Genomic DNA, 23,286 nt, shown 5'->3' with positions numbered 1-23,286 from the left:
GGATGAACACTGCTGACAGTGCTAGTACATGATTCTCCGCCCATCGGAGAATTTTTGTGGCTTCTGCCATCGCTGTCCTGCTTCTTGTGCCGCCTTGTCGATTCACATGGGCGACTGCCGTGATGTTGTCTGACTGGATCAGCACCGGCTGGTGTAGGAGCAGGGATTTTGCTTGACTTAGGGCATTGTAAATGGCCCTTAGTTCCAGAATATTTATGTGAAGGGCAGTCTCCTGACTTGACCATAGTCCCTGGAAATTTCTTTCCTTTGTGACTGCCCCCCAGCCCCGTAGGCTGGCATCCGTGGTCACCAGGACCCAGTCCTGTATGTCAAATCTGCGGCCCTCCAGAAGATGAGCACTGTTCAGCCACCACAGAAGAGACACCCTGGTTCGTGGAGACAGGGTTATTAGACGATGCATCTGAAGATGCGATCCGGACCACTTGTCCAACAGGTTCCACTGAAAGATTCTGGCATGGAACCTGCCGAATGGAATTGCTTCGTAAGAAGCTACCATCTTTCCCAGGACCCGCGTGCAGTGATGCACCGATACCTGTTTTGGTTTTAGGAGGTCTCTGACTAGAGAAGACAACTCCCTGGCTTTCTCCTCCGGGAGAAACACTTTTTTCTGGGCCGTGTCCAGAATCATTCCCAGGAACATTAGACGTGTCGTGGGGACCAGCTGTGACTTTGGGATATTCAGAATCCAACCGTGCTGGCTCAGCACTTCCTGAGATAGTGCTACTCCCACTAACAACTGTTCCTTGGATCGTGCCTTTATTAGGAGATCGTCCAAGTATGGGATAATTAAAACTCCCTTTTTTCGAAGGAGTATCATCATTTCCGCCATAACCTTGGTAAATACCCTCGGTGCCGTGGAGAGTCCAAACGGCAGCGTCTGGAATTGGTAATGGCAATCCTGTACCACAAATCTGAGGTACTCCTGGTGAGAATTGTAAATGGGGACATGCAGGTAAGCATCCTTGATGTCCAGGGATACCATGTGATCCCCCTCGTCCAGGCTTGCAATAACCGCCCTGAGCGATTCCATCTTGAACTTGAATTTTTTTATGTATGTGTTCAAGGACTTCAAATTTAGAATGGGTCTCACCGAACCGTCCGGTTTCGGTACCACAAATAGTGGGGTACCTTGATTATCACCTGCTGGGAATACAGCTTGTGAATTGCCGCTAGCACTGCCTCCCTGTCTGAGGGAGCAATCGGCAAGGCGGATTTTAGGAAACGGCGGGGTGGAATCGCCTCGAATTCCAGCCTGTATCCCTGAGATACTATTTGAAGGATCCAGGGATCCACCTGTGAGCGAACCCACTGATCGCTGAAATTCCTGAGGCGGGCCCCCACCGTACCTGGCTCCGCTTGTGAAGCCCCACCGTCATGCGGCGGACTTGGAAGAGGAAGCGGGGGAGGACTTTTGTTCCTGGGAACCTGCTGTTTGCTGCAGCCTTTTTCCCCTGCCTCTGCCTCTTGACAGAAAAGACCCTCCTTTTCCCCGCTTATTTTTCTGGGATCAAAAGGACTGAACCTGATAAAATGGCGCCTTCTTAGGCTGTGAGGGGACATGGGGTAAAAATGCTGACTTCCCAGACGTTGCTGTGGAAACTAGGTCGGAGAGACCATCCCCAAATAATTCCTCCCCTTTATAAGGCAAAACTTCCATGTGCCTTTTGGAATCTGCATCTCCAGTCCACTGGCGAGTCCATAAGCATCTCCTAGCAGAGATAGATAGTGCACTTACTTTAGATGCCAGCCGGCAGATTTCCCTCTGTGCATCTCTCATGTATAAGACTGAGTCTTTAATATGGTCAATTGTTAACAGGATCGTGTCTCTGTCTAGTGTGTCAATATTTTCTGACAGGTTATCTGACCATGCAGCGGCAGCACTGCACATCCAAGCTGACGCAATTGCTGGTCTGAGTATAATGCCTGAGTGTGTATATACAGACTTCAGGATCGCCTCCTGCCTTCTATCAGCAGGTTCCTTAAGGGCGGCCGTATCCTGGGACGGTAGTGCCACCTTTTTTGACAAACGTGTGAGCGCTTTATCCACCCTCGGGGGTGTTTCCCAACGTAACCTATCCTCTGGCGGGAAAGGGAACGCCATTAGTAATTTCTTAGGAATCACCAATTTCTTATCAGGGGAAGCCCACGCTTCTTCACACACTTCATTTAATTCATCTGACGGGGGAAAAACTACAGGTAGTTTTTTCTCCCCAAACATAATACCCTTTTTTGTGGTACCTGGATGTAAATCAGAAATATTTAACACCTCTTTCATTGCCTCAATCATGCAGCGAATGGCCTTAACGGGCATTAAATTTGACTCATCGTCGTCGACACTGGCGTCAGTATCCGTGTCGACATCTACTTGTGCCACCTGAGATAACGGGCGTTTTAGAGCCCCTGATGACTTTTGAGATCCTTGGACCGGCACGAGCTGAAGACTCGGCTGTCCCACAGTCGGCATGTCGTCAAATTTTTTATGTAAGGAGTCTATACGTGCACTCATTTCTTGCCATAATACCATCCACTCAGGTGTCTGCCCCGCAGGGGGTGACATCTCTGCTAAAGGCATCTGCTCCCCCTCCACATCATTATCCTCCTCAAACATGTCGACACAGCCGTACCGACACACTCCACACACACAGGGAATGCTCAAATAGAGGACAGGACCCACAAAAGCCCTTTGGGGGGACAGAGTAAGAGTATGCCAGCACACACCAGAGCGCTATATATATACAGGGACTAACTGAGTTATGTCCCTAATAGCTGCTTATACTGTATACAATGCCAATTTAGTGCCCCCCCTCTTTTTCCCTCTTACTGTATTGTAGAAATGCAGGGAAGAGCCAGGGAGCTTCCTTCCAGCCGAGCTGTGAGGGAAAAATGGCGCCAGTGTGCTGAGGAGATAGGCTCCGCCCCTTTTTCGCGGCCTATTCTCCCGCTTATTTTGTGATTCTGGCAGGGGTATTTACCTCATATATAGCCCCAGGGGCTATATATTGAGGTATTTTAGCCAGCCAAGGTGTTTTTATTGCTGCCTCAGAGCGCCCCCCCCAGCGCTCTGCACCCTCAGTGACCGGAGTGTGAAGTGTGTATGAGGAGCAATGGCGCACAGCTGCAGTGCTGTGCGCTACCTTGGTGAAGACAGAGTCTTCATGCCGCCGATTTTCCGGACCATCTTCCTGCTTCTGGCTCTGTAAGGGGGACGGCGGCGCGGCTCCGGGACCGAACATCAAGGCTGGGCCTGCGGTCGATCCCTCTGGAGCTAATGGTGTCCAGTAGCCTAAGAAGCCCAATCCGGCTGCAAGCAGGCGAGTTCGCTTCTTCTCCCCTTAGTCCCTCGCTGCAGTGAGCCTGTTGCCAGCAGGTCTCACTGAAAAAAACAAATTCTAAGACTATAACTTTCTAAGAGCTCAGGAGAGCCCCTAGTGTGCATCCAACCTCGGCCGGGCACGAAATCTAACTGAGGCTTGGAGGAGGGTCATAGTGGGAGGAGCCAGTGCACACCAGGTAGTCTAAGATCTTTCTAGAGTGCCCAGCCTCCTTCGGAGCCCGCTATTCCCCATGGTCCTTACGGAGTTCCCAGCATCCACTAGGACGTTAGAGAAACAAAGGTTTCACTATCTCACTCTGTATTTTGGAATAATTTGGATGTGGGATACTCAACCTGTATTACAAGCTGTTGAGCAGCATTACCTCCCTATTACAGGTAATCACTGGCTGCTGAGCAGCGTCACCTCCCTATTACAGGTAATCAAAGGCTGCTGAGCAGCGTCACCTCCCTATTACAGGTAATCACAGGCTGCTGAGCAGCGTCATCCCCCCTATTACAGGTAATCACAGGCTGCTAAGCAGCGTCACACCCCCCCCCCCCCCCCCCCCCCATTACAGGTAACCACAGGCTGCTGAGCAGCGTCACCTCCCCATTACAGGTAATCACAGGCTGCTGAGCAGCGTCACCCCCCCTATTACAGGTAATCACAGGCTGCTGAGCAGCATCACCCCCCCTATTACAGGTAATCGCAGGCTGCTGAGCAGCGTCACCTCCCTATTACAGGTAAACGCAGACTGCTGAGCAGCGTCACCTCCCTATTACAGGTAATCACAGGCTGCTGAGCAGCGTCACCACCCTATTACAGGTAATCACAGGCTGCTGAGCAGCGTCAGCCCCCTATTACAGGTAATCACAGGCTGCTGAGCAGCGTCACCCCCCTATTACAGGTAATCACAGGCTGCTGAGCAGCGTCACCCCCCTATTACAGGTAATCACAGGCTGCTAAGCAGCGTCACCCCCCTATTATAGGTAATCACAGGCTGCTAAGCAGCGTCACCCCCCTATTATAGGTAATCACAGGCAGCTGAGCAGCGTCACCCCCCCTATTACAGGTAATCACAGGCAGCTGAGCAGCGTCACCCCCCTATTACAGGTAATCACAGGCTGCTGAGCAGCGTCACCCCCCCTATTACAGGTAATCACAGGCAGCTGAGCAGCATCACCCCCCTATTACAGGTAATCACAGGCTGCTGAGCAGCGTCACCCCCCTATTACAGGTAATCACAGGCTGCTGAGCAGCGTCACCCCCCTATTACAGATAATCACAGGCTGCTGAGCAGCGTCACCCTCCTATTACAGGTAATCACAAGCTGCTGAGCAGCATCACATCCCTATTACAGGTAATCACAGGCTGCTGAGCAGCGTCACCCCCCTATTACAGGTAATCACAGGCTGCTGAGCAGCGTCACCCCCCTATTACAGGTAATCACAGGCTGCTGAGCAGCGTCACCCCCCTACTACAGGTAATCACAGGCTGCTGAGCAGCGTCACCCCCCTATTACAGGTAATCACAGGCTGCTGAGCAGCGTCACCCCCCTACTACAGGTAATCACAGGCTGCTGAGCAGCGTCACACCCCTATTACAGGTAATCACAGGCTGCTGAGCAGCGTTACCCCCCTATTACAGGTAATCACAGGCTGCTGAGCAGCGTCACCCCCCCTATTACAGGTCATCACAGGCTGCTGAGCAGCGTCACCCCCCCCCTATTACAGGTCATCACAGGCTGCTGAGCAGCGTCACCCCCCTATTACAGGTAATCACAGGCTGCTGAACAGCGTCACCCTCCTATTACAGGTAATCACAGGCTGCTGAGCAGCGTCACCCTCCTATTACAGGTAATCACAGGCTGCTGAGCAGCGTCACCCTCCTATTACAGGTAATCACAGGCTGCTGAGCAGCGTCACCCTATTACAGATAATCACAACAAACCAAAATATTTACAAAGACAGTAATTGAAAAATGTACACTTTCTACTTACTTTTCCCATTATCTTCCGCCCATTCATAGCTGCTAACGCAGCGGCTGCGTCTCTGTGTTCAAAGAACTCCACAAAGCAGTAAGGGTCATTGTTGGTGTTTGGCAGGACGGAGAAGCCTACGGACGCAGCCACCCTCCGGCTGTCTGTTTGCTGTGAACAGAGGATAATGAGACGCATGCCAGCCTGTAATGTGAGGCACTGCTAACACCGTTACCCCTGTGCCGCCTGCATACCCCCAACCAAGCAACGGCAGGCTTTTAAAAGAGTACTATTAGTACTACACGGGTGTGGTCTTCAGTATGCCGGCTGTTGGGATCCCGGCACACTGTATACCGCCGCCGGAATCCCGACAATTATTCTCCCTCTTGGGGGTCCACGACCCCTCTGGAGGGAGAATAAATAACATTGCACGGCACCGTGCCCGCAGTGTGGTGAGCACAGCAAGACCGCAAGTGGCTCATTTGCGCTCGCCCAGCTGCCGGCGGCCGGGATCCCGGCGATGGTATGATGCCGCCGGCATAACATACTACACCCCTACACGGGCCAGGAACGCAGACAGCAGGCAGCCAACTATTATGACTACATTTAGAAAAGTTTATATGTGACAACGCCTACACCATTCATCCAAAGGAAGATCTCTGCTTTATTACATGACGCGCACACAGCTCCTAATCATCCGTTTTTCATGAGCCTTCTCTGGTCTGTACCTGAGCCAATCAGAATGAAGTGGTTTTCCCTTTACCCCCAACATATTTATAGTGCTTAGCTCCACCCACTGCTCGCTTCCTCTTCTGTTCCATCCAGGTGGCCTCATCCCTCACACAACGCAGCGGTCATTCCAGCACCCGACACCACTCTCGCCGCGTGTTCTGCCCCCGCCCGAGACCACTCTCGCCGCATGTTCTGCCCCCGCCCGAGACCACTCTCCCCGCGTGTTCTGCCCCCGCCCGAGACCACTCTCGCCGCGTGTTCTGCCCTCGCCGCGTGTTCTGCCCCCGCCCGAGACAACTCTCACCGCGTGTTCTGCCCCCGCCCGAGACCACTCTCACCGCGTGTTCTGCCCCCGCCCGAGACCACTCTCACCGCGTGTTCTGCCCCTGCCCGAGACCACTCTGCCAGCGTGTTCTGCCCCTGCCCGAGACCACTCTCCCCGCGTGCTCTGCCCCCGCCCGAGACCACTCTCCCCGCGTGCTCTGCCCCCGCCCGAGACCACTCTCCCCGCGTGTTCTGCCCCCGCCCGAGACCTCTCCCCGCGTGTTCTGCCCCCGCCCGAGAACACTCTCCCCGTGTGTTCTGCCCCCGCCCGAGAACACTCTCCCCGTGTGTTCTGCCCCCGCCCGAGAACACTCTCCCTGCATGTTCTGCCCCCGCCCAAGACCACTCTGCCCGCGTGTTCTGCCCTCACCTGAGACCACTCTGCCCGCGTGTTCTGCCCTCACCTGAGACCACTCTGCCCGCGTATAGCCTTGGTTAGGTTTGTCAATCACTGGTTGGTACCATGTGGGTGAAAATATGGGAAAGTAATGACAAACCCTGTGTGGGACAGTCACACTTTAAAAAAACACACAGAAGTCCAAAAGAGGATAGACGCTCCAATGATGTAAGGTAATATCTATTTACATGCTAATTTATGTTATACTGACACCTCCACGTGGAACTTTCTGTCTTGTGGAATACAATTCACATGGTATGTATTACTAAACTGTGTTCCGCTCCTAAATATTCCTTCACAGAATACTTCATACCTACAGAAACTGCCTTCCAGATGCAAAATGTAGGGGTCTTGTGTGAGTTATTTGGACAGACAACTAGACCTATATTCCTTAATGACAGTCCCTATTTTCTGTGTCTGCTCAGGCCAGTAACACAATGTGATTATACACAATGCAGAAACTGCCGCCTAGCAATCCAAGGTCTTGTGCATATAAGAAACGCTATTACAAGGGATGAATATTTCATCAACAACACAGACATTTTACCTGGTTTGGTTACGCACTTGAGAACTTTATAAAGCTGTTTTTTGCTATTTACATTATTGTAACACAGAGATCAATTAGCTCTGGGGAACTGCCGCTGAGTAACACCTGTGCACATATACAAATAAACAGTTGTGTTATAAGAGGGTAACTGTCTGTAAATATTACACAGATATTGCTTATGAATGCCGTGACATGGATACACTGTTGACATTTGTATAAAAATGGATTTGTGTTTGTACTAAGTGTCCACACCTTCAGGTTATTTTGTAGACTACTGATAATCTGTATCCATGCAGAGGAATTAAAGATGCATTGTGAGCCACTGATGATATGTATCTATGTATAACAGATTCTGCTCACATAAGGGACGCTCTTATGTTACTAGACTGAGCGGACACAGAAAATAGGGACTGTCAGAACGTAATCTATGTCTACATGTCGGTCCAAATTACTGCATTTTACAAAACCCTTACATTAAGCATCTGGAAGGCTGTTTCTGTAGGTATGAAGTATTCTGTGAAGGAATATTTAGGAGAGGAACACAGTTTAGTAATACATACCATGTGAATTGTATTCCTCAAGACAGAAAGTTCCACGTGGCGGTATCAGTATAACACAAATAAGTAATGACATACCGTGGTATCTCACATGTAATTTGATATTACCTTATATCACTGAAGCGCCTTGTACCATGGAACTAATAAATAGTACTTAACGTTCTCTGTTCTCAAATACCATTCATTATATTCGGGTGGTTTTTAAACAAGAAAGAAAAAATCCTTTTGTTAATTATACAATGAATCTGTGTGCACGATACATTGTAGCGCCAGTGTCTATAGTAGGTAACACTGCTCTAAGCCATTCTGCATGGACACCGCACCGGATGTCTGTGTGCCGGCTACAGGAACCTACCTCTGTGATCATTTTACAGCTTTTACAAGGCCCGATCTGACTGAATAGCTGGAGAATCAGGACTTCTGTCACATCCCTGGAGAGGTTACCTACGTACCTGCACAGGTGGAGAGAATAAACTATTATATACTGCAAGGAAAGCACAAGATATAAAATGCTTCCACACGTTTCACCTTAGTGATATAAGGTGTATAAATTGAACTCAGAAGCGGTGTGACCCAGTAACAAGTAATTATTCCTCTATAGCGCCAGGAGACAATGACGCACTTTACAATGAGGGACAAGAAAACGAATAAAGCAACAATGGCCATCAGGAAACAACGTGGTAAAAGGGCACTGCTTATAGTAGTGTTATACATGAGGGTAAATGTCAGATTGTTATATGATCCAGTCACACAGCAATGTGGGTCTGGGGTCAGAGGGCTGCTTCAGCATAGGAGAATAAATGCAGGTCTGTGCGAACTGTAGAGAATGGGGATAATATGGAGTAGCCGAGGCAGGGTAAGCGGTGATACCGGAGAACAGACGAGGCAGGGTAAGCGGTGGTACCGGAGAACAGACGAGGCAGGGTAAGCGGTGGTTCAGGAGAACAGACGAGGCAGGGTAAGCGGTGGTTCAGGAGAACAGACGAGGCAGGGTAAGCGGTGGTTCAGGAGAACAGACGAGGCAGGGTAAGCGGTGGTTCAGGAGAACAGACGAGGCAGGGTAAGCGGTGGTTCAGGAGAACAGACGAGGCAGGGTAAGCGGTGGTACCGGAGAACAGACGAGGCAGGGTAAGCGGTGGTACCAGAGAACAGACTAGGCAGGGTAAGCGGTGGTACCAGAGAACAGACGAGGTAGGGTAAGCGGTGGTACCGGAGAACAGATGAGGCAGGGTAAGCGGTGGTACCGGAGAACAGACGAGGCAGGGTAAGCGGTGGTACCGGAGAACAGACTAGGCAGGGTAAGCGGTGGTTCAGGAGAACAGACTAGGCAGGGTAAGCGGTGGTTCAGGAGAACAGACTAGGCAGGGTAAGCGGTGGTTCAGGAGAACAGACTAGGCAGGGTAAGCGGTGGTTCAGGAGAACAGACTAGGCAGGGTAAGCGGTGGTTCAGGAGAACAGACTAGGCAGGGTAAGCGGTGGTTCAGGAGAACAGACTAGGCAGGGTAATCAGTGGTATCGGAGAACAGACTAGGCAGGGTAAGTGGTAGTTGCGGTGTTACAGAAGAATAGACTAGGCAGGGTAAGCGGTGGTACAGGAGAACAGACGAGGCAGGGTAAGCGGTGGTACAGGAGAATAGACTAGGCAGGGTAAGCGGTGGTACAGGAGAACAGACGAGGCAGGGTAAGCGGTGGTACAGGAGAATAGACTAGGCAGGGTAAGCGGTGGTACAGGAGAATAGACTAGGCAGGGTAAGTGGTAGTAGCGGTGGTACAGGAGAATAGACTAGTCAGGGTAAGTGGCAGTAGCGGTGTTACAGAAGAATAGACTAGGCAGGGTAAGCGGTGGTACAGGAGAACAGACGAGGCAGGGTAAGCGGTGGTACAGGAGAACAGACTAGGCAGGGTAAGCGGTGGTACAGGAGAACAGACTAGGCAGGGTAAGCGGTGGTACAGGAGAACAGACTAGGCAGGGTAAGCGGTGGTACCGGAGAACAGACTAGGCAGGGTAAGCGGTGGTACAGGAGAACAGACTAGGCTGGGTAAGCGGTGGTACAGGAGAACAGACTAGGCAGGGTAAGCGGTGGTACAGGAGAACAGACTAGGCTGGGTAAGCGGTGGTACAGGAGAACAGACTAGGCAGGGTAAGCGGTGGTTCAGGAGAACAGACTAGGCTGGGTAAGCGGTGGTACAGGAGAACAGACTAGGCAGGGTAAGCGGTGGTACAGGAGAACAGACTAGGCAGGGTAAGCGGTGGTACAGGAGAACAGACTAGGCAGGGTAAGCGGTGGTACAGGAGAACAGACTAGGCAGGGTAAGCGGTGGTACAGGAGAACAGACTAGGCTGGGTAAGCGGTGGTACAGGAGAACAGACTAGGCAGGGTAAGCGGTGGTACAGGAGAACAGACTAGGCAGGGTGAGCGGTGGTACAGGAGAACAGACTAGGCTGGGTAAGCGGTGGTACAGGAGAACAGACTAGGCAGGGTAAGCGGTGGTACAGGAGAACAGACTAGGCAGGGTAAGCGGTGGTACAGGAGAACAGACTAGGCTGGGTAAGCGGTGGTACAGGAGAACAGACTAGGCAGGGTAAGCGGTGGTACAGGAGAACAGACTAGGCAGGGTAAGCGGTGGTACAGGAGAATAGACTAGGCAGGGTAAGCAGCGGTACAGGAGAACAGACTAGGCAGGGTAAGCGGCGGTACAGGAGAACAGACTAGGCAGGGTAAGCGGTGGTACAGGAGAACAGACTAGGCTGGGTAAGCGGTGGTACAGGAGAACAGACTAGGCAGGGTAAGCGGTGGTACAGGAGAACAGACTAGGCTGGGTAAGCGGTGGTACAGGAGAACAGACTAGCTACCTCCAGCAGGGTAGCGTGCCATGTCACACGGTACATGGCAATGAGCTCAGTGACCTCCAATGGCCATCACTAGGTCTCCGTACAATAGAGCAGCGATGGGATATTGTGGAATAGCAGACAGCCCACACATCTGCAGCAATCTGGTGAATTATTCCAAATGTGGAAACCCCTAACCAAGAAAACACATTATCTACCGCTGCGGTGAGCAACACAGGCTGTAATGCACTTACATTATGACGTAAACCAGTGACCCCACCAGCTGGATAATTGCTGCAGAGCATCAGACTAACAAAAAGCCTACAGCCGGCCTACAGAACGCAGAACACTGTACATACTGATCACATGCCCCGACTCACTCGCACATTGCTGGGTGTCTGCGGGGAAGCAATGACAAGTCTCCTGTGCTGCAAGGAGAGCAACGAAGAGGGCAGCAATCCCCACAGTGCAACACAGGAGCAGCCACCCCAAAAGCACAACGCAGAGGGCAGCTATCCCCGTGCCAAAACGCAGAGGGCAGCTATCCCCGTGCCAAAACGCAGAGGGCAGCTATCCCCGTGCCAAAACGCAGAGGGCAGCTATCCCCACGGTGCAACACAGGAGCAGCCACCCCAACGGCACAACGCAGTGGACATCAATTCCCGGGGCAAAATACAGAGGGCCACTATCCTTATGGCAAAAGGCAGAGGGCAGCTATCCCCGTGCCGAAACGCAGAGGGAAGCTATCCCCACGGTGCAACACAGGAGCAGCCACCCCAACGGCACAACGCAGTGGACATCAATTCCCGGGGCAAAATACAGAGGGCCACTATCCTTATGGCAGAAGGCAGCTATCTCCGCGGCGCAACACAGGAGCAGCCACCCCAATGGCACAACGCAGAGGGCATCAATTCCCGCGTTGAAATGCAGAGATCCACTATCCTCACGGTGAAACACAGAGAGGCCCTATCCCCCATCCAATGGTGAAATGCATAGGGTGCCAATGCTGCAATGTAGCGACACCACATGATATAATACAGGTATCTGTGGTCGCAGTCTCATATCACCAACATACAGCACAGACGTGTGTCCTACACATATCACTCCTTACACCGTGACACGCATACACATGTACTATATGTATACATACACATATCACTGTCCTTACACCGTGACACGCATACACATGTATTATATGTATACATACACATATCACTGTCCTTACACCGTGACACACTTATACATGTATTATATGTATACACATATCACTGTCCTTACACCGTGACACACTTATACATGTTTTATATGTATACACATATCACCCTCCTTACACCGTGACACACTTATACATGTTTTATATGTATACACATATCACTGTCCTTACACCGTGACACGCATACACATGTATTATATGTATACATACACATATCACTGTACTTACACCGTGACACGCATACACATGTATTATATGTATACATACACATATCACTGTACTTACACCGTGACACGCTTACACATGTATTATATGTATACACATATCACTGTCCTTACACCGTGACACACTTACACATGTATTATATGTATACATACACATATCACTGTACTTACACCGTGACACACTTATACATGTATTATATGTATACACATATCACTGTCCTTACACCGTGACACACTTACACATGTATTATATGTATACATACACATATCACTGTACTTACACCGTGACACGCTTACACATGTATTATATGTATACATACACATATCACTGTCCTTACACCGTGACACGCTTACACATGTATTATATGTATACATACACATATCACTGTCCTTACACCGTGACACGCTTACACATGTATTATATGTATACATACACATATCACTGTCCTTACACCGTGACACGCTTACACATGTATTATATGTATACATACACATATCACTGTCCTTACACCGTGACACGCTTACACATGTATTATATGTATACATACACATATCACTGTCCTTACACCGTGACACGCTTACACATGTATTATATGTATACATACACATATCACTGTCCTTACACCGTGACACGCTTACACATTCTCTCTCTACATAGAGATATATATATATAATATAAAAGGAAATATGGCAGCGGCACTCCGTCGGTTTAAAAGTCAGTCGTGTAATGAATCAAATCATAACAAACAGTGGTCACGTGAACGCCTTGACAAAGGGGTCTCAGGACCCCGAAACGTTGGTTTTTCGTGACCACTGTTTGTTATGATTTGATTCATTACACGACTGACTTTTAAACCGACGGAGTGCCGCTGCCATATTTCCCTCTGTTTGATGCATCATCTGCTGCGGAGGGCACCCGGATTCGCAACACATATCAAGAGTGCCGGGCATTAATATATATATATATATATATATATATATACACACACACACAGCAGGAAATAACGAGGCGGCACTCGGAGTCTTGAAAAACAGCAAACCATGTAATAGTGCAAATCAACGTTTGCACTATTACATGGTTTGCTGTTTTTCAAGACTCAGAGTGCCGCCTCGTTATTTCCTGCTGTTTGTATACCAGGGGTTGTGCCCCGGGAGGAGGGTACCAGAGCAAGCCAGTCCCATAACAGGGACAGAGCCGAGTGCCGGAACAGAATTTGTGTGTGTATGTGTATATATTATATATATATATATATATATATATATATATATATATATATATATATATATATATATATATATATATATATATATATATATATATATATAATAAGATTTTACTTACCGATAAATCTATTTCTCGTAGTCCGTAGTGGATGCTGGGACTCCGTAAGGACCATGGGGAATAGCGGCTCCGCAGGAGACAGGGCACAAAATAAAAGCTTGAGATATCAGGTGGTGTGCACTGGCTCCTCCCCCTATGACCCTCCTCCAAGCCAGTTAGGATACTGTGCCCGGACGAGCGTACATAATAAGGAAGGATATTGAATCCCGGGAAAGACTCATACCAGCCACACCAATCACACCGTACAACTCGTGATCTGAACCCAGTTAACAGTATGATAAATTTAAAGGAGCCTCTGAAAGGATGGCTCAACAATAATAACCCGAATTTTTTGTAACAATAACTATATACAAGTATTGCAGACAATCCGCACTAGGGATGGGCGCCCAGCATCCACTACGGACTACGAGAAATAGATTTATCGGTAAGTAAAATCTTATTTTCTCTAACGTCCTAAGTGGATGCTGGGACTCCGTAAGGACCATGGGGATTATACCAAAGCTCCCAAACGGGCGGGAGAGTGCGGATGACTCTGCAGCACCGAATGAGAGAACTCCAGGTCCTCCTCAGCCAGGGTATCAAATTTGTAGAATTTAGCAAACGTGTTTGCCCCTGACCAAGTAGCTGCTCGGCAAAGTTGTAAAGCCGAGACCCCTCGGGCAGCCGCCCAAGATGAGCCCACTTTCCTTGTGGAATGGGCTTTTACTGATTTTGGCTGTGGCAATCCTGCCACGGAATGTGCAAGCTGAATTGTACTACAAATCCAACGAGCAATCGTCTGCTTTGAAGCAGGAGCACCCAGCTTGTTGGGTGCATACAGGATAAACAGCGAGTCAGTTTTCCTGACTCCAGCCGTCCTGGAAACATATATTTTCAAGGCCCTGACAACGTCCAGCAACTTAGAGTCCTCTAAGTCCCTAGTAGCCGCAGGTACCACAATAGGTTGGTTCATGTGAAATGCAGAAACCACCTTAGGTAGAAATTGAGGACGAGTCCTCAATTCCGCCCTGTCAGAATGAAAATTTAGGTAAGGGCTTTTACATGATAAAGCCGCCAATTCTGACACACGCCTAGCTGAAGCCAAGGCCAACAGCATCGACACCTTCCACGTGAGATATTTTAAATCTACCGTAGACAATGGTTCAAACCAGTGTGATTTTAGAAATCTCAACACAACATTGAGATCCCAAGGTGCCACTGGAGGCACAAAAGGAGGCTGTATGTGCAGCACCCCTTTCACAAATGTCTGAACTTCAGGTACTGAAGCCAGTTCTTTCTGGAAGAATATCGACAGGGCCGAAATTTGAACCTTAATGGACCCTAATTTTAGGCCCATAGACAGTCCTGTTTGCAGGAAATGCAAGAAACGACCCAGTTGAAATTCCTGTGTAGGGGCCTTCTTGGCCTCACACCACGCAACATATTTACGCCAAATGCGGTTATAATGTTTTGCGGTTACTTCCTTTCTGGCTTTTACCAGAGTAGGGATGACTTCTTCTGGAATGCCCTTGTCCTTCAGGATCCGGCGTTCAACCGCCATGCCGTCAAACGCAGCCGCGGTAAGTCTTGGAACAGACAAGGCCCCTGCAGTAGCAGGTCCTGTCTTAGAGGTAGAGGCCACGGTTCGTCCGTGAGCATCTCTTGAAGTTCCGGGTACCAAGACCTTCTTGGCCAATCCGGAACCACAAGTATAGTTCTTACTCCTCTCCTTCTTATGATTCTCAATACTTTCGGTATGAGGGGCAGAGAAGGGAATACATACACTGACTGGTACACCCACGGCGTTACCAGAGCGTCCACTGCTATTGCCTGAGGGTCCCTTGACCTGGCGCAATATCTGTCCAGTTTTTTGTTTAGACGTGACGCCATCATGTCCACCTTTGGTCTTTCCCAACGGTTTACAATTTGGTGGAAAACTTCTGGGTGAAGTCCCCACTCTCCCGGGTGAAGGTCGTGTCTGCTGAGGAAGTCTGCTTCCCAGTTGTCCACTCCCGGAATGAACACTGCTGACAGTGCTATCACATGATTTTCCGCCCAGCGAAGAATCCTTGCAGCTTCTGCCATTGCCCTCCTGCTTCTCGTGCCGCCCTGTCTGTTTATGTGGGCGACTGACGTGATGTTGTCCGACTGGATCAACACCGCCTGACCCTGAAGCAGAGGTTTTGCTTGAATTAAGGCATTGTAAATGGCCCTTAGTTCTAGAATGTTTATATGAAGAGATGTTTCCATGCTTGACCACAAGCCCTGGAAATTCCTTCCCTGTGTGACTGCTCCCCAGCCTCTCAGGCTGGCATCCGTGGTTACCAGGATCCAATCCTGAATGCCAAATCTGCGGCCCTCTAGTAGATGAGCCCTCTGAAGCCACCACAGGAGAGACACCCTTGTCCTTGGCGACAGGGTTATCCGTTGATGCATCTGAAGATGCGATCCGGACCATTTTCCCAGTAGATCCCACTGAAAAGTTCTTGCATGGAATCTTCCGAATGGAATCGCTTCGTAAGAAGCCACCATTTTTCCCAGGACCCTTGTGCACTGATGCACTGAGACCTGTCCTGGTTTTAGGAGGTTCCTGACTAGCTCGGATAACTCCCTGGCCTTCTCCTCCGGGAGAAACACCTTCTTCTGGACTGTGTCCAGAATCATTCCTAAGAACAGTAGACGTGTCGTTGGAATCAGCTGCGATTTTGGAATATTTAGAATCCATCCGTGCTGACTTAGCACTACCTGAGATAGTGCCACTCCGACTTCTAACTGTTCCTTGGTTCTTGCCCTTATCAGGAGATCGTCCAAGTAAGGGATAATAAAGATGCCTTTTCTTCGTAGAAGAATCATCATTTCGGCCATTACCTTGGTAAAGACCCGAGGCGCCGTGGACAATCCAAACGGCAGCGTCTGAAACTGATAATGACAGTTTTGTACTACAAACCTGAGGTACCCTTGGTGAGAAGGATATATTGGGACGTGGAGATAAGCATCCTTGATGTCCAGCGACACCATATAGTCCCCCTCTTCCAGGTTCGCTATCACCGCTCTGAGTGACTCCATCCTGAATTTGAACCTTTTTATGTAAGTGTTCAAAGATTTTAGATTTAATATTGGTCTCACCGAGCCGTCCGGCTTCGGTACCACAAATAGTGTGGAATAATACCCCTTCCCCTGTTGTAAGAGGGGTACCTTGATTATCACCTGCTGGGAGTACAGCTTGTGAATGGCTTCCAGAACTGCCTCCCTGTCGGAGGGAGACTTTGGTAAAGCAGACTTCAGGAACCGATGAGGAGGAAACGCCTCGAATTCCAGTTTGTACCCCTGTGATACTACCTGTAGAATCCAGGGATCCACTTGCGAGTGAGCCCACTGCGCGTTGAAATACTTGAGACGGGCCCCCACCGTGTCTGAGTCTGCTTGTAAAGCCCCAGCGTCATGCTGAAGACTTGGCAGAAGCAGGGGAGGGCTTCTGCTCCTGGGAAGCGGCTGCATGGTGCTGCCTTTTTCCTCTTCCTCTGCCCTTGGGCAGAAAAGAGTGACCTTTTGCTCGCTTGTACTTATGGGAACGAAAGGACTGAGTTTGAAAAGACTGTGTCTTTTTCTGTTGATGTGAAGTAACCTGGGGTAAAAAGGTGGATTTTCCAGCCGTTGCCGTGGCCACCAGGTCTGTTAGACCAGCCCCAAATAACTCCTCCCCCTTATACGGCAATACTTCCATGTGCCGTTTGGAATCTGCGTCCCCTGACCACTGTCTGGTCCATAATGCTCTTCTGGCAGAGATGGACATTGCGCTTACTCTTGATGCCAGGGTACAAATATCCCTCTGCGCATCACGCATATATAGCAATGCATCCTTTAAATGTTCTATAGTTAACAGAATATTGTCCCTATCCAGGGTATCAATATTCTCAGTCAGGGAATCCGCCCATGCGACTCCAGCACTGCACATCCAGGCTGATGCGATTGCTGGTCGCAGTATAACACCAGTATGTGTGTATATACTTTTCAGGATATTTTCCAGCCTCCTATCAGCTGGTTCTTTGAGGGTGGCCGTATCAGGGGACGGTAACGCTACTTGTTTAGATAAACGTGTGAGCGCCTTATCTACCCTAGGGGGTGTTTCCCACCGTGCCCTAACCTCTGGCGGGAAAGGGTATAGTGCTAATAACTTATTAGAAATTAGCTGTTTTTTATCGGGGGAAACCCACGCTTTATCACACACCTCATTTATTTCCTCAGACTCAGGAAAAACTATTGGCAGTTTTTTCACACCCCACATAATACCCGCCTTTGAGGTATTTGTAGTGTTAGAAAGGTTTAATGCCTCTTTCATTGCCGTGATCATGTAACGTGTGGCCCTACTGGACATTACGTTTGTCTCGTCACCGTCGACACTAGATGCAGTATCTGTATCTGGATCCGTGTCGACCCACTGAGGTAGCGGCCGTTTTAGGGCCCCTGAGGGTGTCTGAGACGCCTGAACAGGCACTAATTGATTTGCCGGCTTTCTCATGTCGTCAACAGTTTTTTGTAAATTGCTGACATTATCACTTAATTGCTTAAACACAATCATCCAGTCAGGTGTCGACTCCCTAGGGGGTGACATCACTAACACAGGCAACTGCTCCGCCTCCACCTCATTTTCCTCCTCATACATGTCGACACACGCGTACCGACACACAGCACACACACCGGGAATGCTCTGATAGAGGACAGGACCCCACTTAGCCCTTTGGAGAGACAGAGGGAGAGTCTGCCAGCACACACCCAGCGCTATATATATACAGGGATAACCTTATATAAGTGTTAATCCCTTATAGCTGCTGTTAATCTAGTTATTTGCTGCCAAAATGCCCCCCCTTCTCTTTTTTACCCTGAATCAGATGCAGTACTGCTGGGGAGAATCAGGGAGCCGTCCTTCCAGCGGAGCTGTGAGGGAATAATGGCGCCAGTGTGCTGAGGAGATAGGCCCCGCCCCTTCACGACGTCCTTAACTCCCGCTTTTTTGTGTAAAATGGCAGGGGAAAAAATACATCCATATAGCCCTGGAGCTATATGTGATGTATTCCTTTTGCCAGCTAAGGTATAATAAGATTTTACTTACCGATAAATCTATTTCTCGGAGTCCGTAGTGGATGCTGGGGTTCCTGAAAGGACCATGGGGAATAGCGGCTCCGCAGGAGACAGGGCACAAAAAGTAAAGCTTTTCCGATCAGGTGGTGTGCACTGGCTCCTCCCCCCATGACCCTCCTCCAGACTCCAGCCAGGTACTGTGCCCGGACGAGCGTACACAATAAGGGAGGATTTTGAATCCCGGGTAAGACTCATACCAGCCACACCAATCACACCGTACAACTTGTGATCTAAACCCAGTTAACAGTATGATAACAGCGGAGCCTCTGAAAGATGGCTTCCTTTAACAATAACCCGAATTAGTTAACAATAACTATGTACAACTTATGCAGATAATCCGCACTTGGGATGGGCGCCCAGCATCCACTACGGACTCCGAGAAATAGATTTATCGGTAAGTAAAATCTTATTTTCTCTATCGTCCTAGTGGATGCTGGGGTTCCTGAAAGGACCATGGGGATTATACCAAAGCTCCCAAACGGGCGGGAGAGTGCGGATGACTCTGCAGCACCGAATGAGAGAACTCCAGGTCCTCCTTAGCCAGAGTATCAAATTTGTAAAATTTTACAAACGTGTTCTCCCCTGACCACGTAGCTGCTCGGCAAAGTTGTAATGCCGAGACCCCTCGGGCAGCCGCCCAAGATGAGCCCACCTTCCTTGTGGAGTGGGCCTTTACAGATTTAGGCTGTGGCAAGCCTGCCACAGAATGTGCAAGTTGGATTGTGCTACAGATCCAACGAGCAATCGTCTGCTTAGACGCAGGAGCACCCATCTTGTTGGGTGCATACAATATAAACAACGAGTCAGATTTTCTGACTCCAGCTGTCCTTGCAATATATATTTTTAATGCTCTGACAACGTCCAGTAACTTGGAGTCCTCCAAGTCACTTGTAGCCGCAGGCACTACAATAGGCTGGTTCAGATGAAATGCTGACACCACCTTAGGGAGAAAATGCGGACGAGTTCGCAGTTCTGCCCTGTCCGAATGGAAAATCAGATATGGGCTTTTGTAAGATAAAGCTGCCAATTCTGACACTCTCCTGGCAGAAGCCAGGGCTAGAAGCATGGTCACTTTCCATGTGAGATATTTCAAATCCACCTTTTTTAGTGGTTCAAACCAATGAGATTTTAGGAAGTCCAAAACCACATTTAGATCCCACGGTGCCACTGGAGGCACCACAGGAGGCTGTATATGCAGCACTCCCTTAACAAAGGTCTGGACTTCAGGGACTGAAGCCAATTCTTTTTGAAAGAAAATCGACAGGGCCGAAATTTGAACCTTAATAGATCCCAATTTGAGACCCATTGACAATCCTGATTGCAGGAAATGTAGGAATCGACCCAGTTGAAATTCCTCCGTCGGAGCACTCCGATCTTCGCACCACGCAACATATTTTCGCCAAATTCGGTGATAATGTTGCACGGTTACTTCCTTCCTTGCTTTAATCAAAGTAGGAATGACTTCTTCCGGCATGCCTCTTTCCTTTAGGATCCGGCGTTCAACCGCCATGCCGTCAAACGCAGCCGCGGTAAGTCTTGAAACAGACAGGGACCCTGCTGAAGCAAGTCCCTCCTTAGAGGTAGAGGCCACGGATCTTCCGTGATCATCTCTTGAAGTTCCGGGTACCAAGTCCTCCTTGGCCAATCCGGAACCACTAGTATCGTTCTTACGCCTCTTTGCCGTATAATTCTCAATACTTTTGGTATGAGAGGCAGAGGAGGAAACACATACACCGACTGGTACACCCAAGGCGTTACCAGCGCGTCCACAGCTATTGCCTGCGGATCTCTTGACCTGGCGCAATACCTGTCCAGTTTTTTGTTGAGGCGAGACGCCATCATGTCCACCATTGGTCTTTCCCAACGGGTTACCAGCATGTGGAAGACTTCTGGATGAAGTCCCCACTCTCCCGGGTGAAGATCGTGTCTGCTGAGGAAGTCTGCTTCCCAGTTGTCCACTCCCGGGATGAACACTGCTGACAGTGCTATCACATGATTCTCTGCCCAGCGAAGAATCCTTGCAGCTTCTGCCATTGCCCTCCTGCTTCTTATACCGCCCTGTCTGTTCACATGGGCGACTGCCGTGATGTTGTCCGACTGGATCAATACCGGTTTTCCCTGAAGCAGAGGTTCTGCCTGGTTTAGAGCATTGTATATTGCTCTTAGTTCCAGAATGTTTATGTGAAGAGACGTTTCCAGGCTCGTCCATACTCCCTGGAAGTTTCTTCCTTGTGTGACTGCTCCCCAGCCTCTCAGGCTGGCGTCCGTGGTCACCAGGATCCAATCCTGTATGCCGAATCTGCGGCCCTCCAATAGATGAGCACTCTGCAACCACCACAGAAGAGACACCCTTGTCCTTGGAGACAGGGTTATCCGTAGGTGCATCTGAAGATGCGACCCTGACCATTTGTCCAACAGATCCCTTTGGAAAATTCTTGCGTGGAATCTGCCGAATGGAATCGCTTCGTAAGAAGCCACCATTTTTCCCAGGACTCTTGTGCATTGATGTACAGACACCTTTCCTGGTTTTAGGAGGTTCCTGACAAGCTCGGATAACTCCTTGGCTTTTTCCTCCGGGAGAAAAACCTTTTTCTGAACCGTGTCCAGAATCATCCCTAGGAACAGCAGACGAGTTGTCGGCATTAACTGGGATTTTGGAATATTCAGAATCCACCCGTGCTGTTTTAGCACTTCTTGAGACAGTGCTAATCCCATCTCTAGCTGTTCTCTGGACCTCGCCCTTATTAGGAGATCGTCCAAGTATGGGATAATTAATACGCCTTTTCTTCGAAGAAGAATCATCATCTCGGCCATTACCTTTGTAAAGATCCGAGGTGCCGTGGACAATCCGAACGGCAGCGTCTGAAACTGATAGTGACAGTTTTGTACAACGAACCTGAGGTACCCCTGGTGTGAGGGGTAAATTGGAACGTGGAGATACGCATCCTTGATGTCCAAGGATACCATAAAGTTCCCCTCTTCCAGGTTCGCTATCACTGCTCTGAGTGACTCCATTTTGAACTTGAACTTCTTTATGTACAGGTTCAAGGACTTCAGATTTAGAATAGGCCTTACCGAGCCATCCGGCTTCGGTACCACAAAAAGAGTGGAATAATACCCCTTCCCTTGTTGCAGAAGAGGTACCTTGACTATCACCTGCTGAGAGTACAGCTTGTGAATGGCTTCCAACACCGTCTCCCTTTCGGAGGGGGACGTTGGTAAAGCAGACCTCAGGAAACGGCGAGGTGGATCTGTCTCTAATTCCAACCTGTATCCCTGAGATATTATCTGCAGGATCCAGGGATCTACTTGCGAGTGAGCCCACTGCGCGCTGTAATTTTTGAGACGACCGCCCACCGTCCCCGAGTCCGCTTGAGAAGCCCCAGCGTCATGCTGAGGCTTTTGTAGAAGCCGGGGAGGGCTTCTGATCCTGGGAAGGAGCTGCGTGTTGCTGTCTCTTCCCTCGACCTTTGCCTCGTGGCAAATATGAATAGCCCTTTGCTCTCTTATTTTTAAAGGAACGAAAGGGCTGCGGTTGAAAAGTCGGTGCCTTTTTCTGTTGGGGAGTGACTTGAGGTAGAAAGGTGGATTTCCCGGCTGTAGCCGTGGCCACCAAATCTGATAGACCGACTCCAAATAACTCCTCCCCCTTATACGGCAAAACTTCCATATGCCGTTTTGAATCCGCATCGCCTGTCCACTGTCGCGTCCATAAAGCTCTTCTGGCCGAAATGGACATAGCACTTACCCGTGATGCCAGTGTGCATATATCCCTCTGTGCATCACGCATATAAAGAAATGCATCCTTTATTTGTTCTAACGACAGTAGAATATTGTCCCTGTCCAGGGTATCAATATTTTCAATCAGGGATTCTGACCAAACTACCCCCGCACTGCCCATCCAGGCAGTTGCTACAGCTGGTCGTAGTATAACACCTGCATGTGTGTATATACTTTTTTGGATATTTTCCATCCTCCTATCTGATGGATCTTTAAGTGCGGCCGTCTCAGGAGAGGGTAACGCCACTTGTTTAGATAAGCGTGTTAGCGCCTTGTCCACCCTAGGAGGTGTTTCCCAGCGCTCCCTAACCTCTGGCGGGAAAGGGTATAATGCCAATAATTTCTTTGAAATTATCAGCTTTTTATCAGGGGCAACCCACGCTTCATTACACACGTCATTTAGTTCTTCTGATTCAGGAAAAACTATAGGTAGTTTTTTCATACCCCACATAATACCCTGTTTAGTGGTACCTGTAGTATCAGCTAAATGTAACGCCTCCTTCATTGCCAAAATCATATAACGTGTGGCCCTACTGGAAAATACGGTTGATTCGTCACCGTCACCACTGGAGTCATCGCCTGTGTCTGGGTCTGTGTCGACCGACTGAGGCAAAAGGCGTTTCACAGCCCCTGACGGTGTTTGAGTCGCCTGGACAGGCACTAATTGATTGTCCGGCCGTCTCATGTCGTCAAACGACTGCTTTAGCGTGTTGACACTATCCCGTAGTTCCATAAATAAAGGCATCCATTCTGGTGTCGACCCCCTAGGAGGTGACATCCCCATATTTGGCAATTGCTCCGCCTCCACACCAATATCGTCCTCATACATGTCGACACACACGTACCGACACACAGCAGACACACAGGGAATGCTCCTAATGAAGACAGGACCCACTAGCCCTTTGGGGA

General features: G+C 49.3%; 1 protein-coding gene across 2 annotated transcripts in view; it reads right to left on the bottom strand.

The window, feature by feature from the left end:
* The window catches only part of TIAL1 (TIA1 cytotoxic granule associated RNA binding protein like 1), an 86,364-nt gene that overhangs the window by 54,936 nt on the left and 8,142 nt on the right, over positions 1–23,286 (bottom strand). Inside the window, exons 2-3 of one of the 2 annotated variants that reach the window (XM_063962700.1) lie at positions 8,226–8,322; positions 5,335–5,484 (exon numbers count right to left, since the gene is read on the bottom strand). In XM_063962700.1, the coding sequence (XP_063818770.1) occupies positions 5,335–5,484; positions 8,226–8,322 (247 nt within the window). The remainder of the gene's footprint in view (positions 1–5,334; positions 5,485–8,225; positions 8,323–23,286) is intronic. The other variant, XM_063962701.1, reaches the window with a different exon arrangement.

Source organism: Pseudophryne corroboree, chromosome 3 (assembly GCF_028390025.1).
Source record: "Pseudophryne corroboree isolate aPseCor3 chromosome 3, aPseCor3.hap2, whole genome shotgun sequence".
In the NCBI taxonomy this organism is placed as follows: domain Eukaryota; kingdom Metazoa; phylum Chordata; class Amphibia; order Anura; family Myobatrachidae; genus Pseudophryne; species Pseudophryne corroboree.
This window is presented reverse-complemented; position numbering and strand designations above follow the sequence as displayed.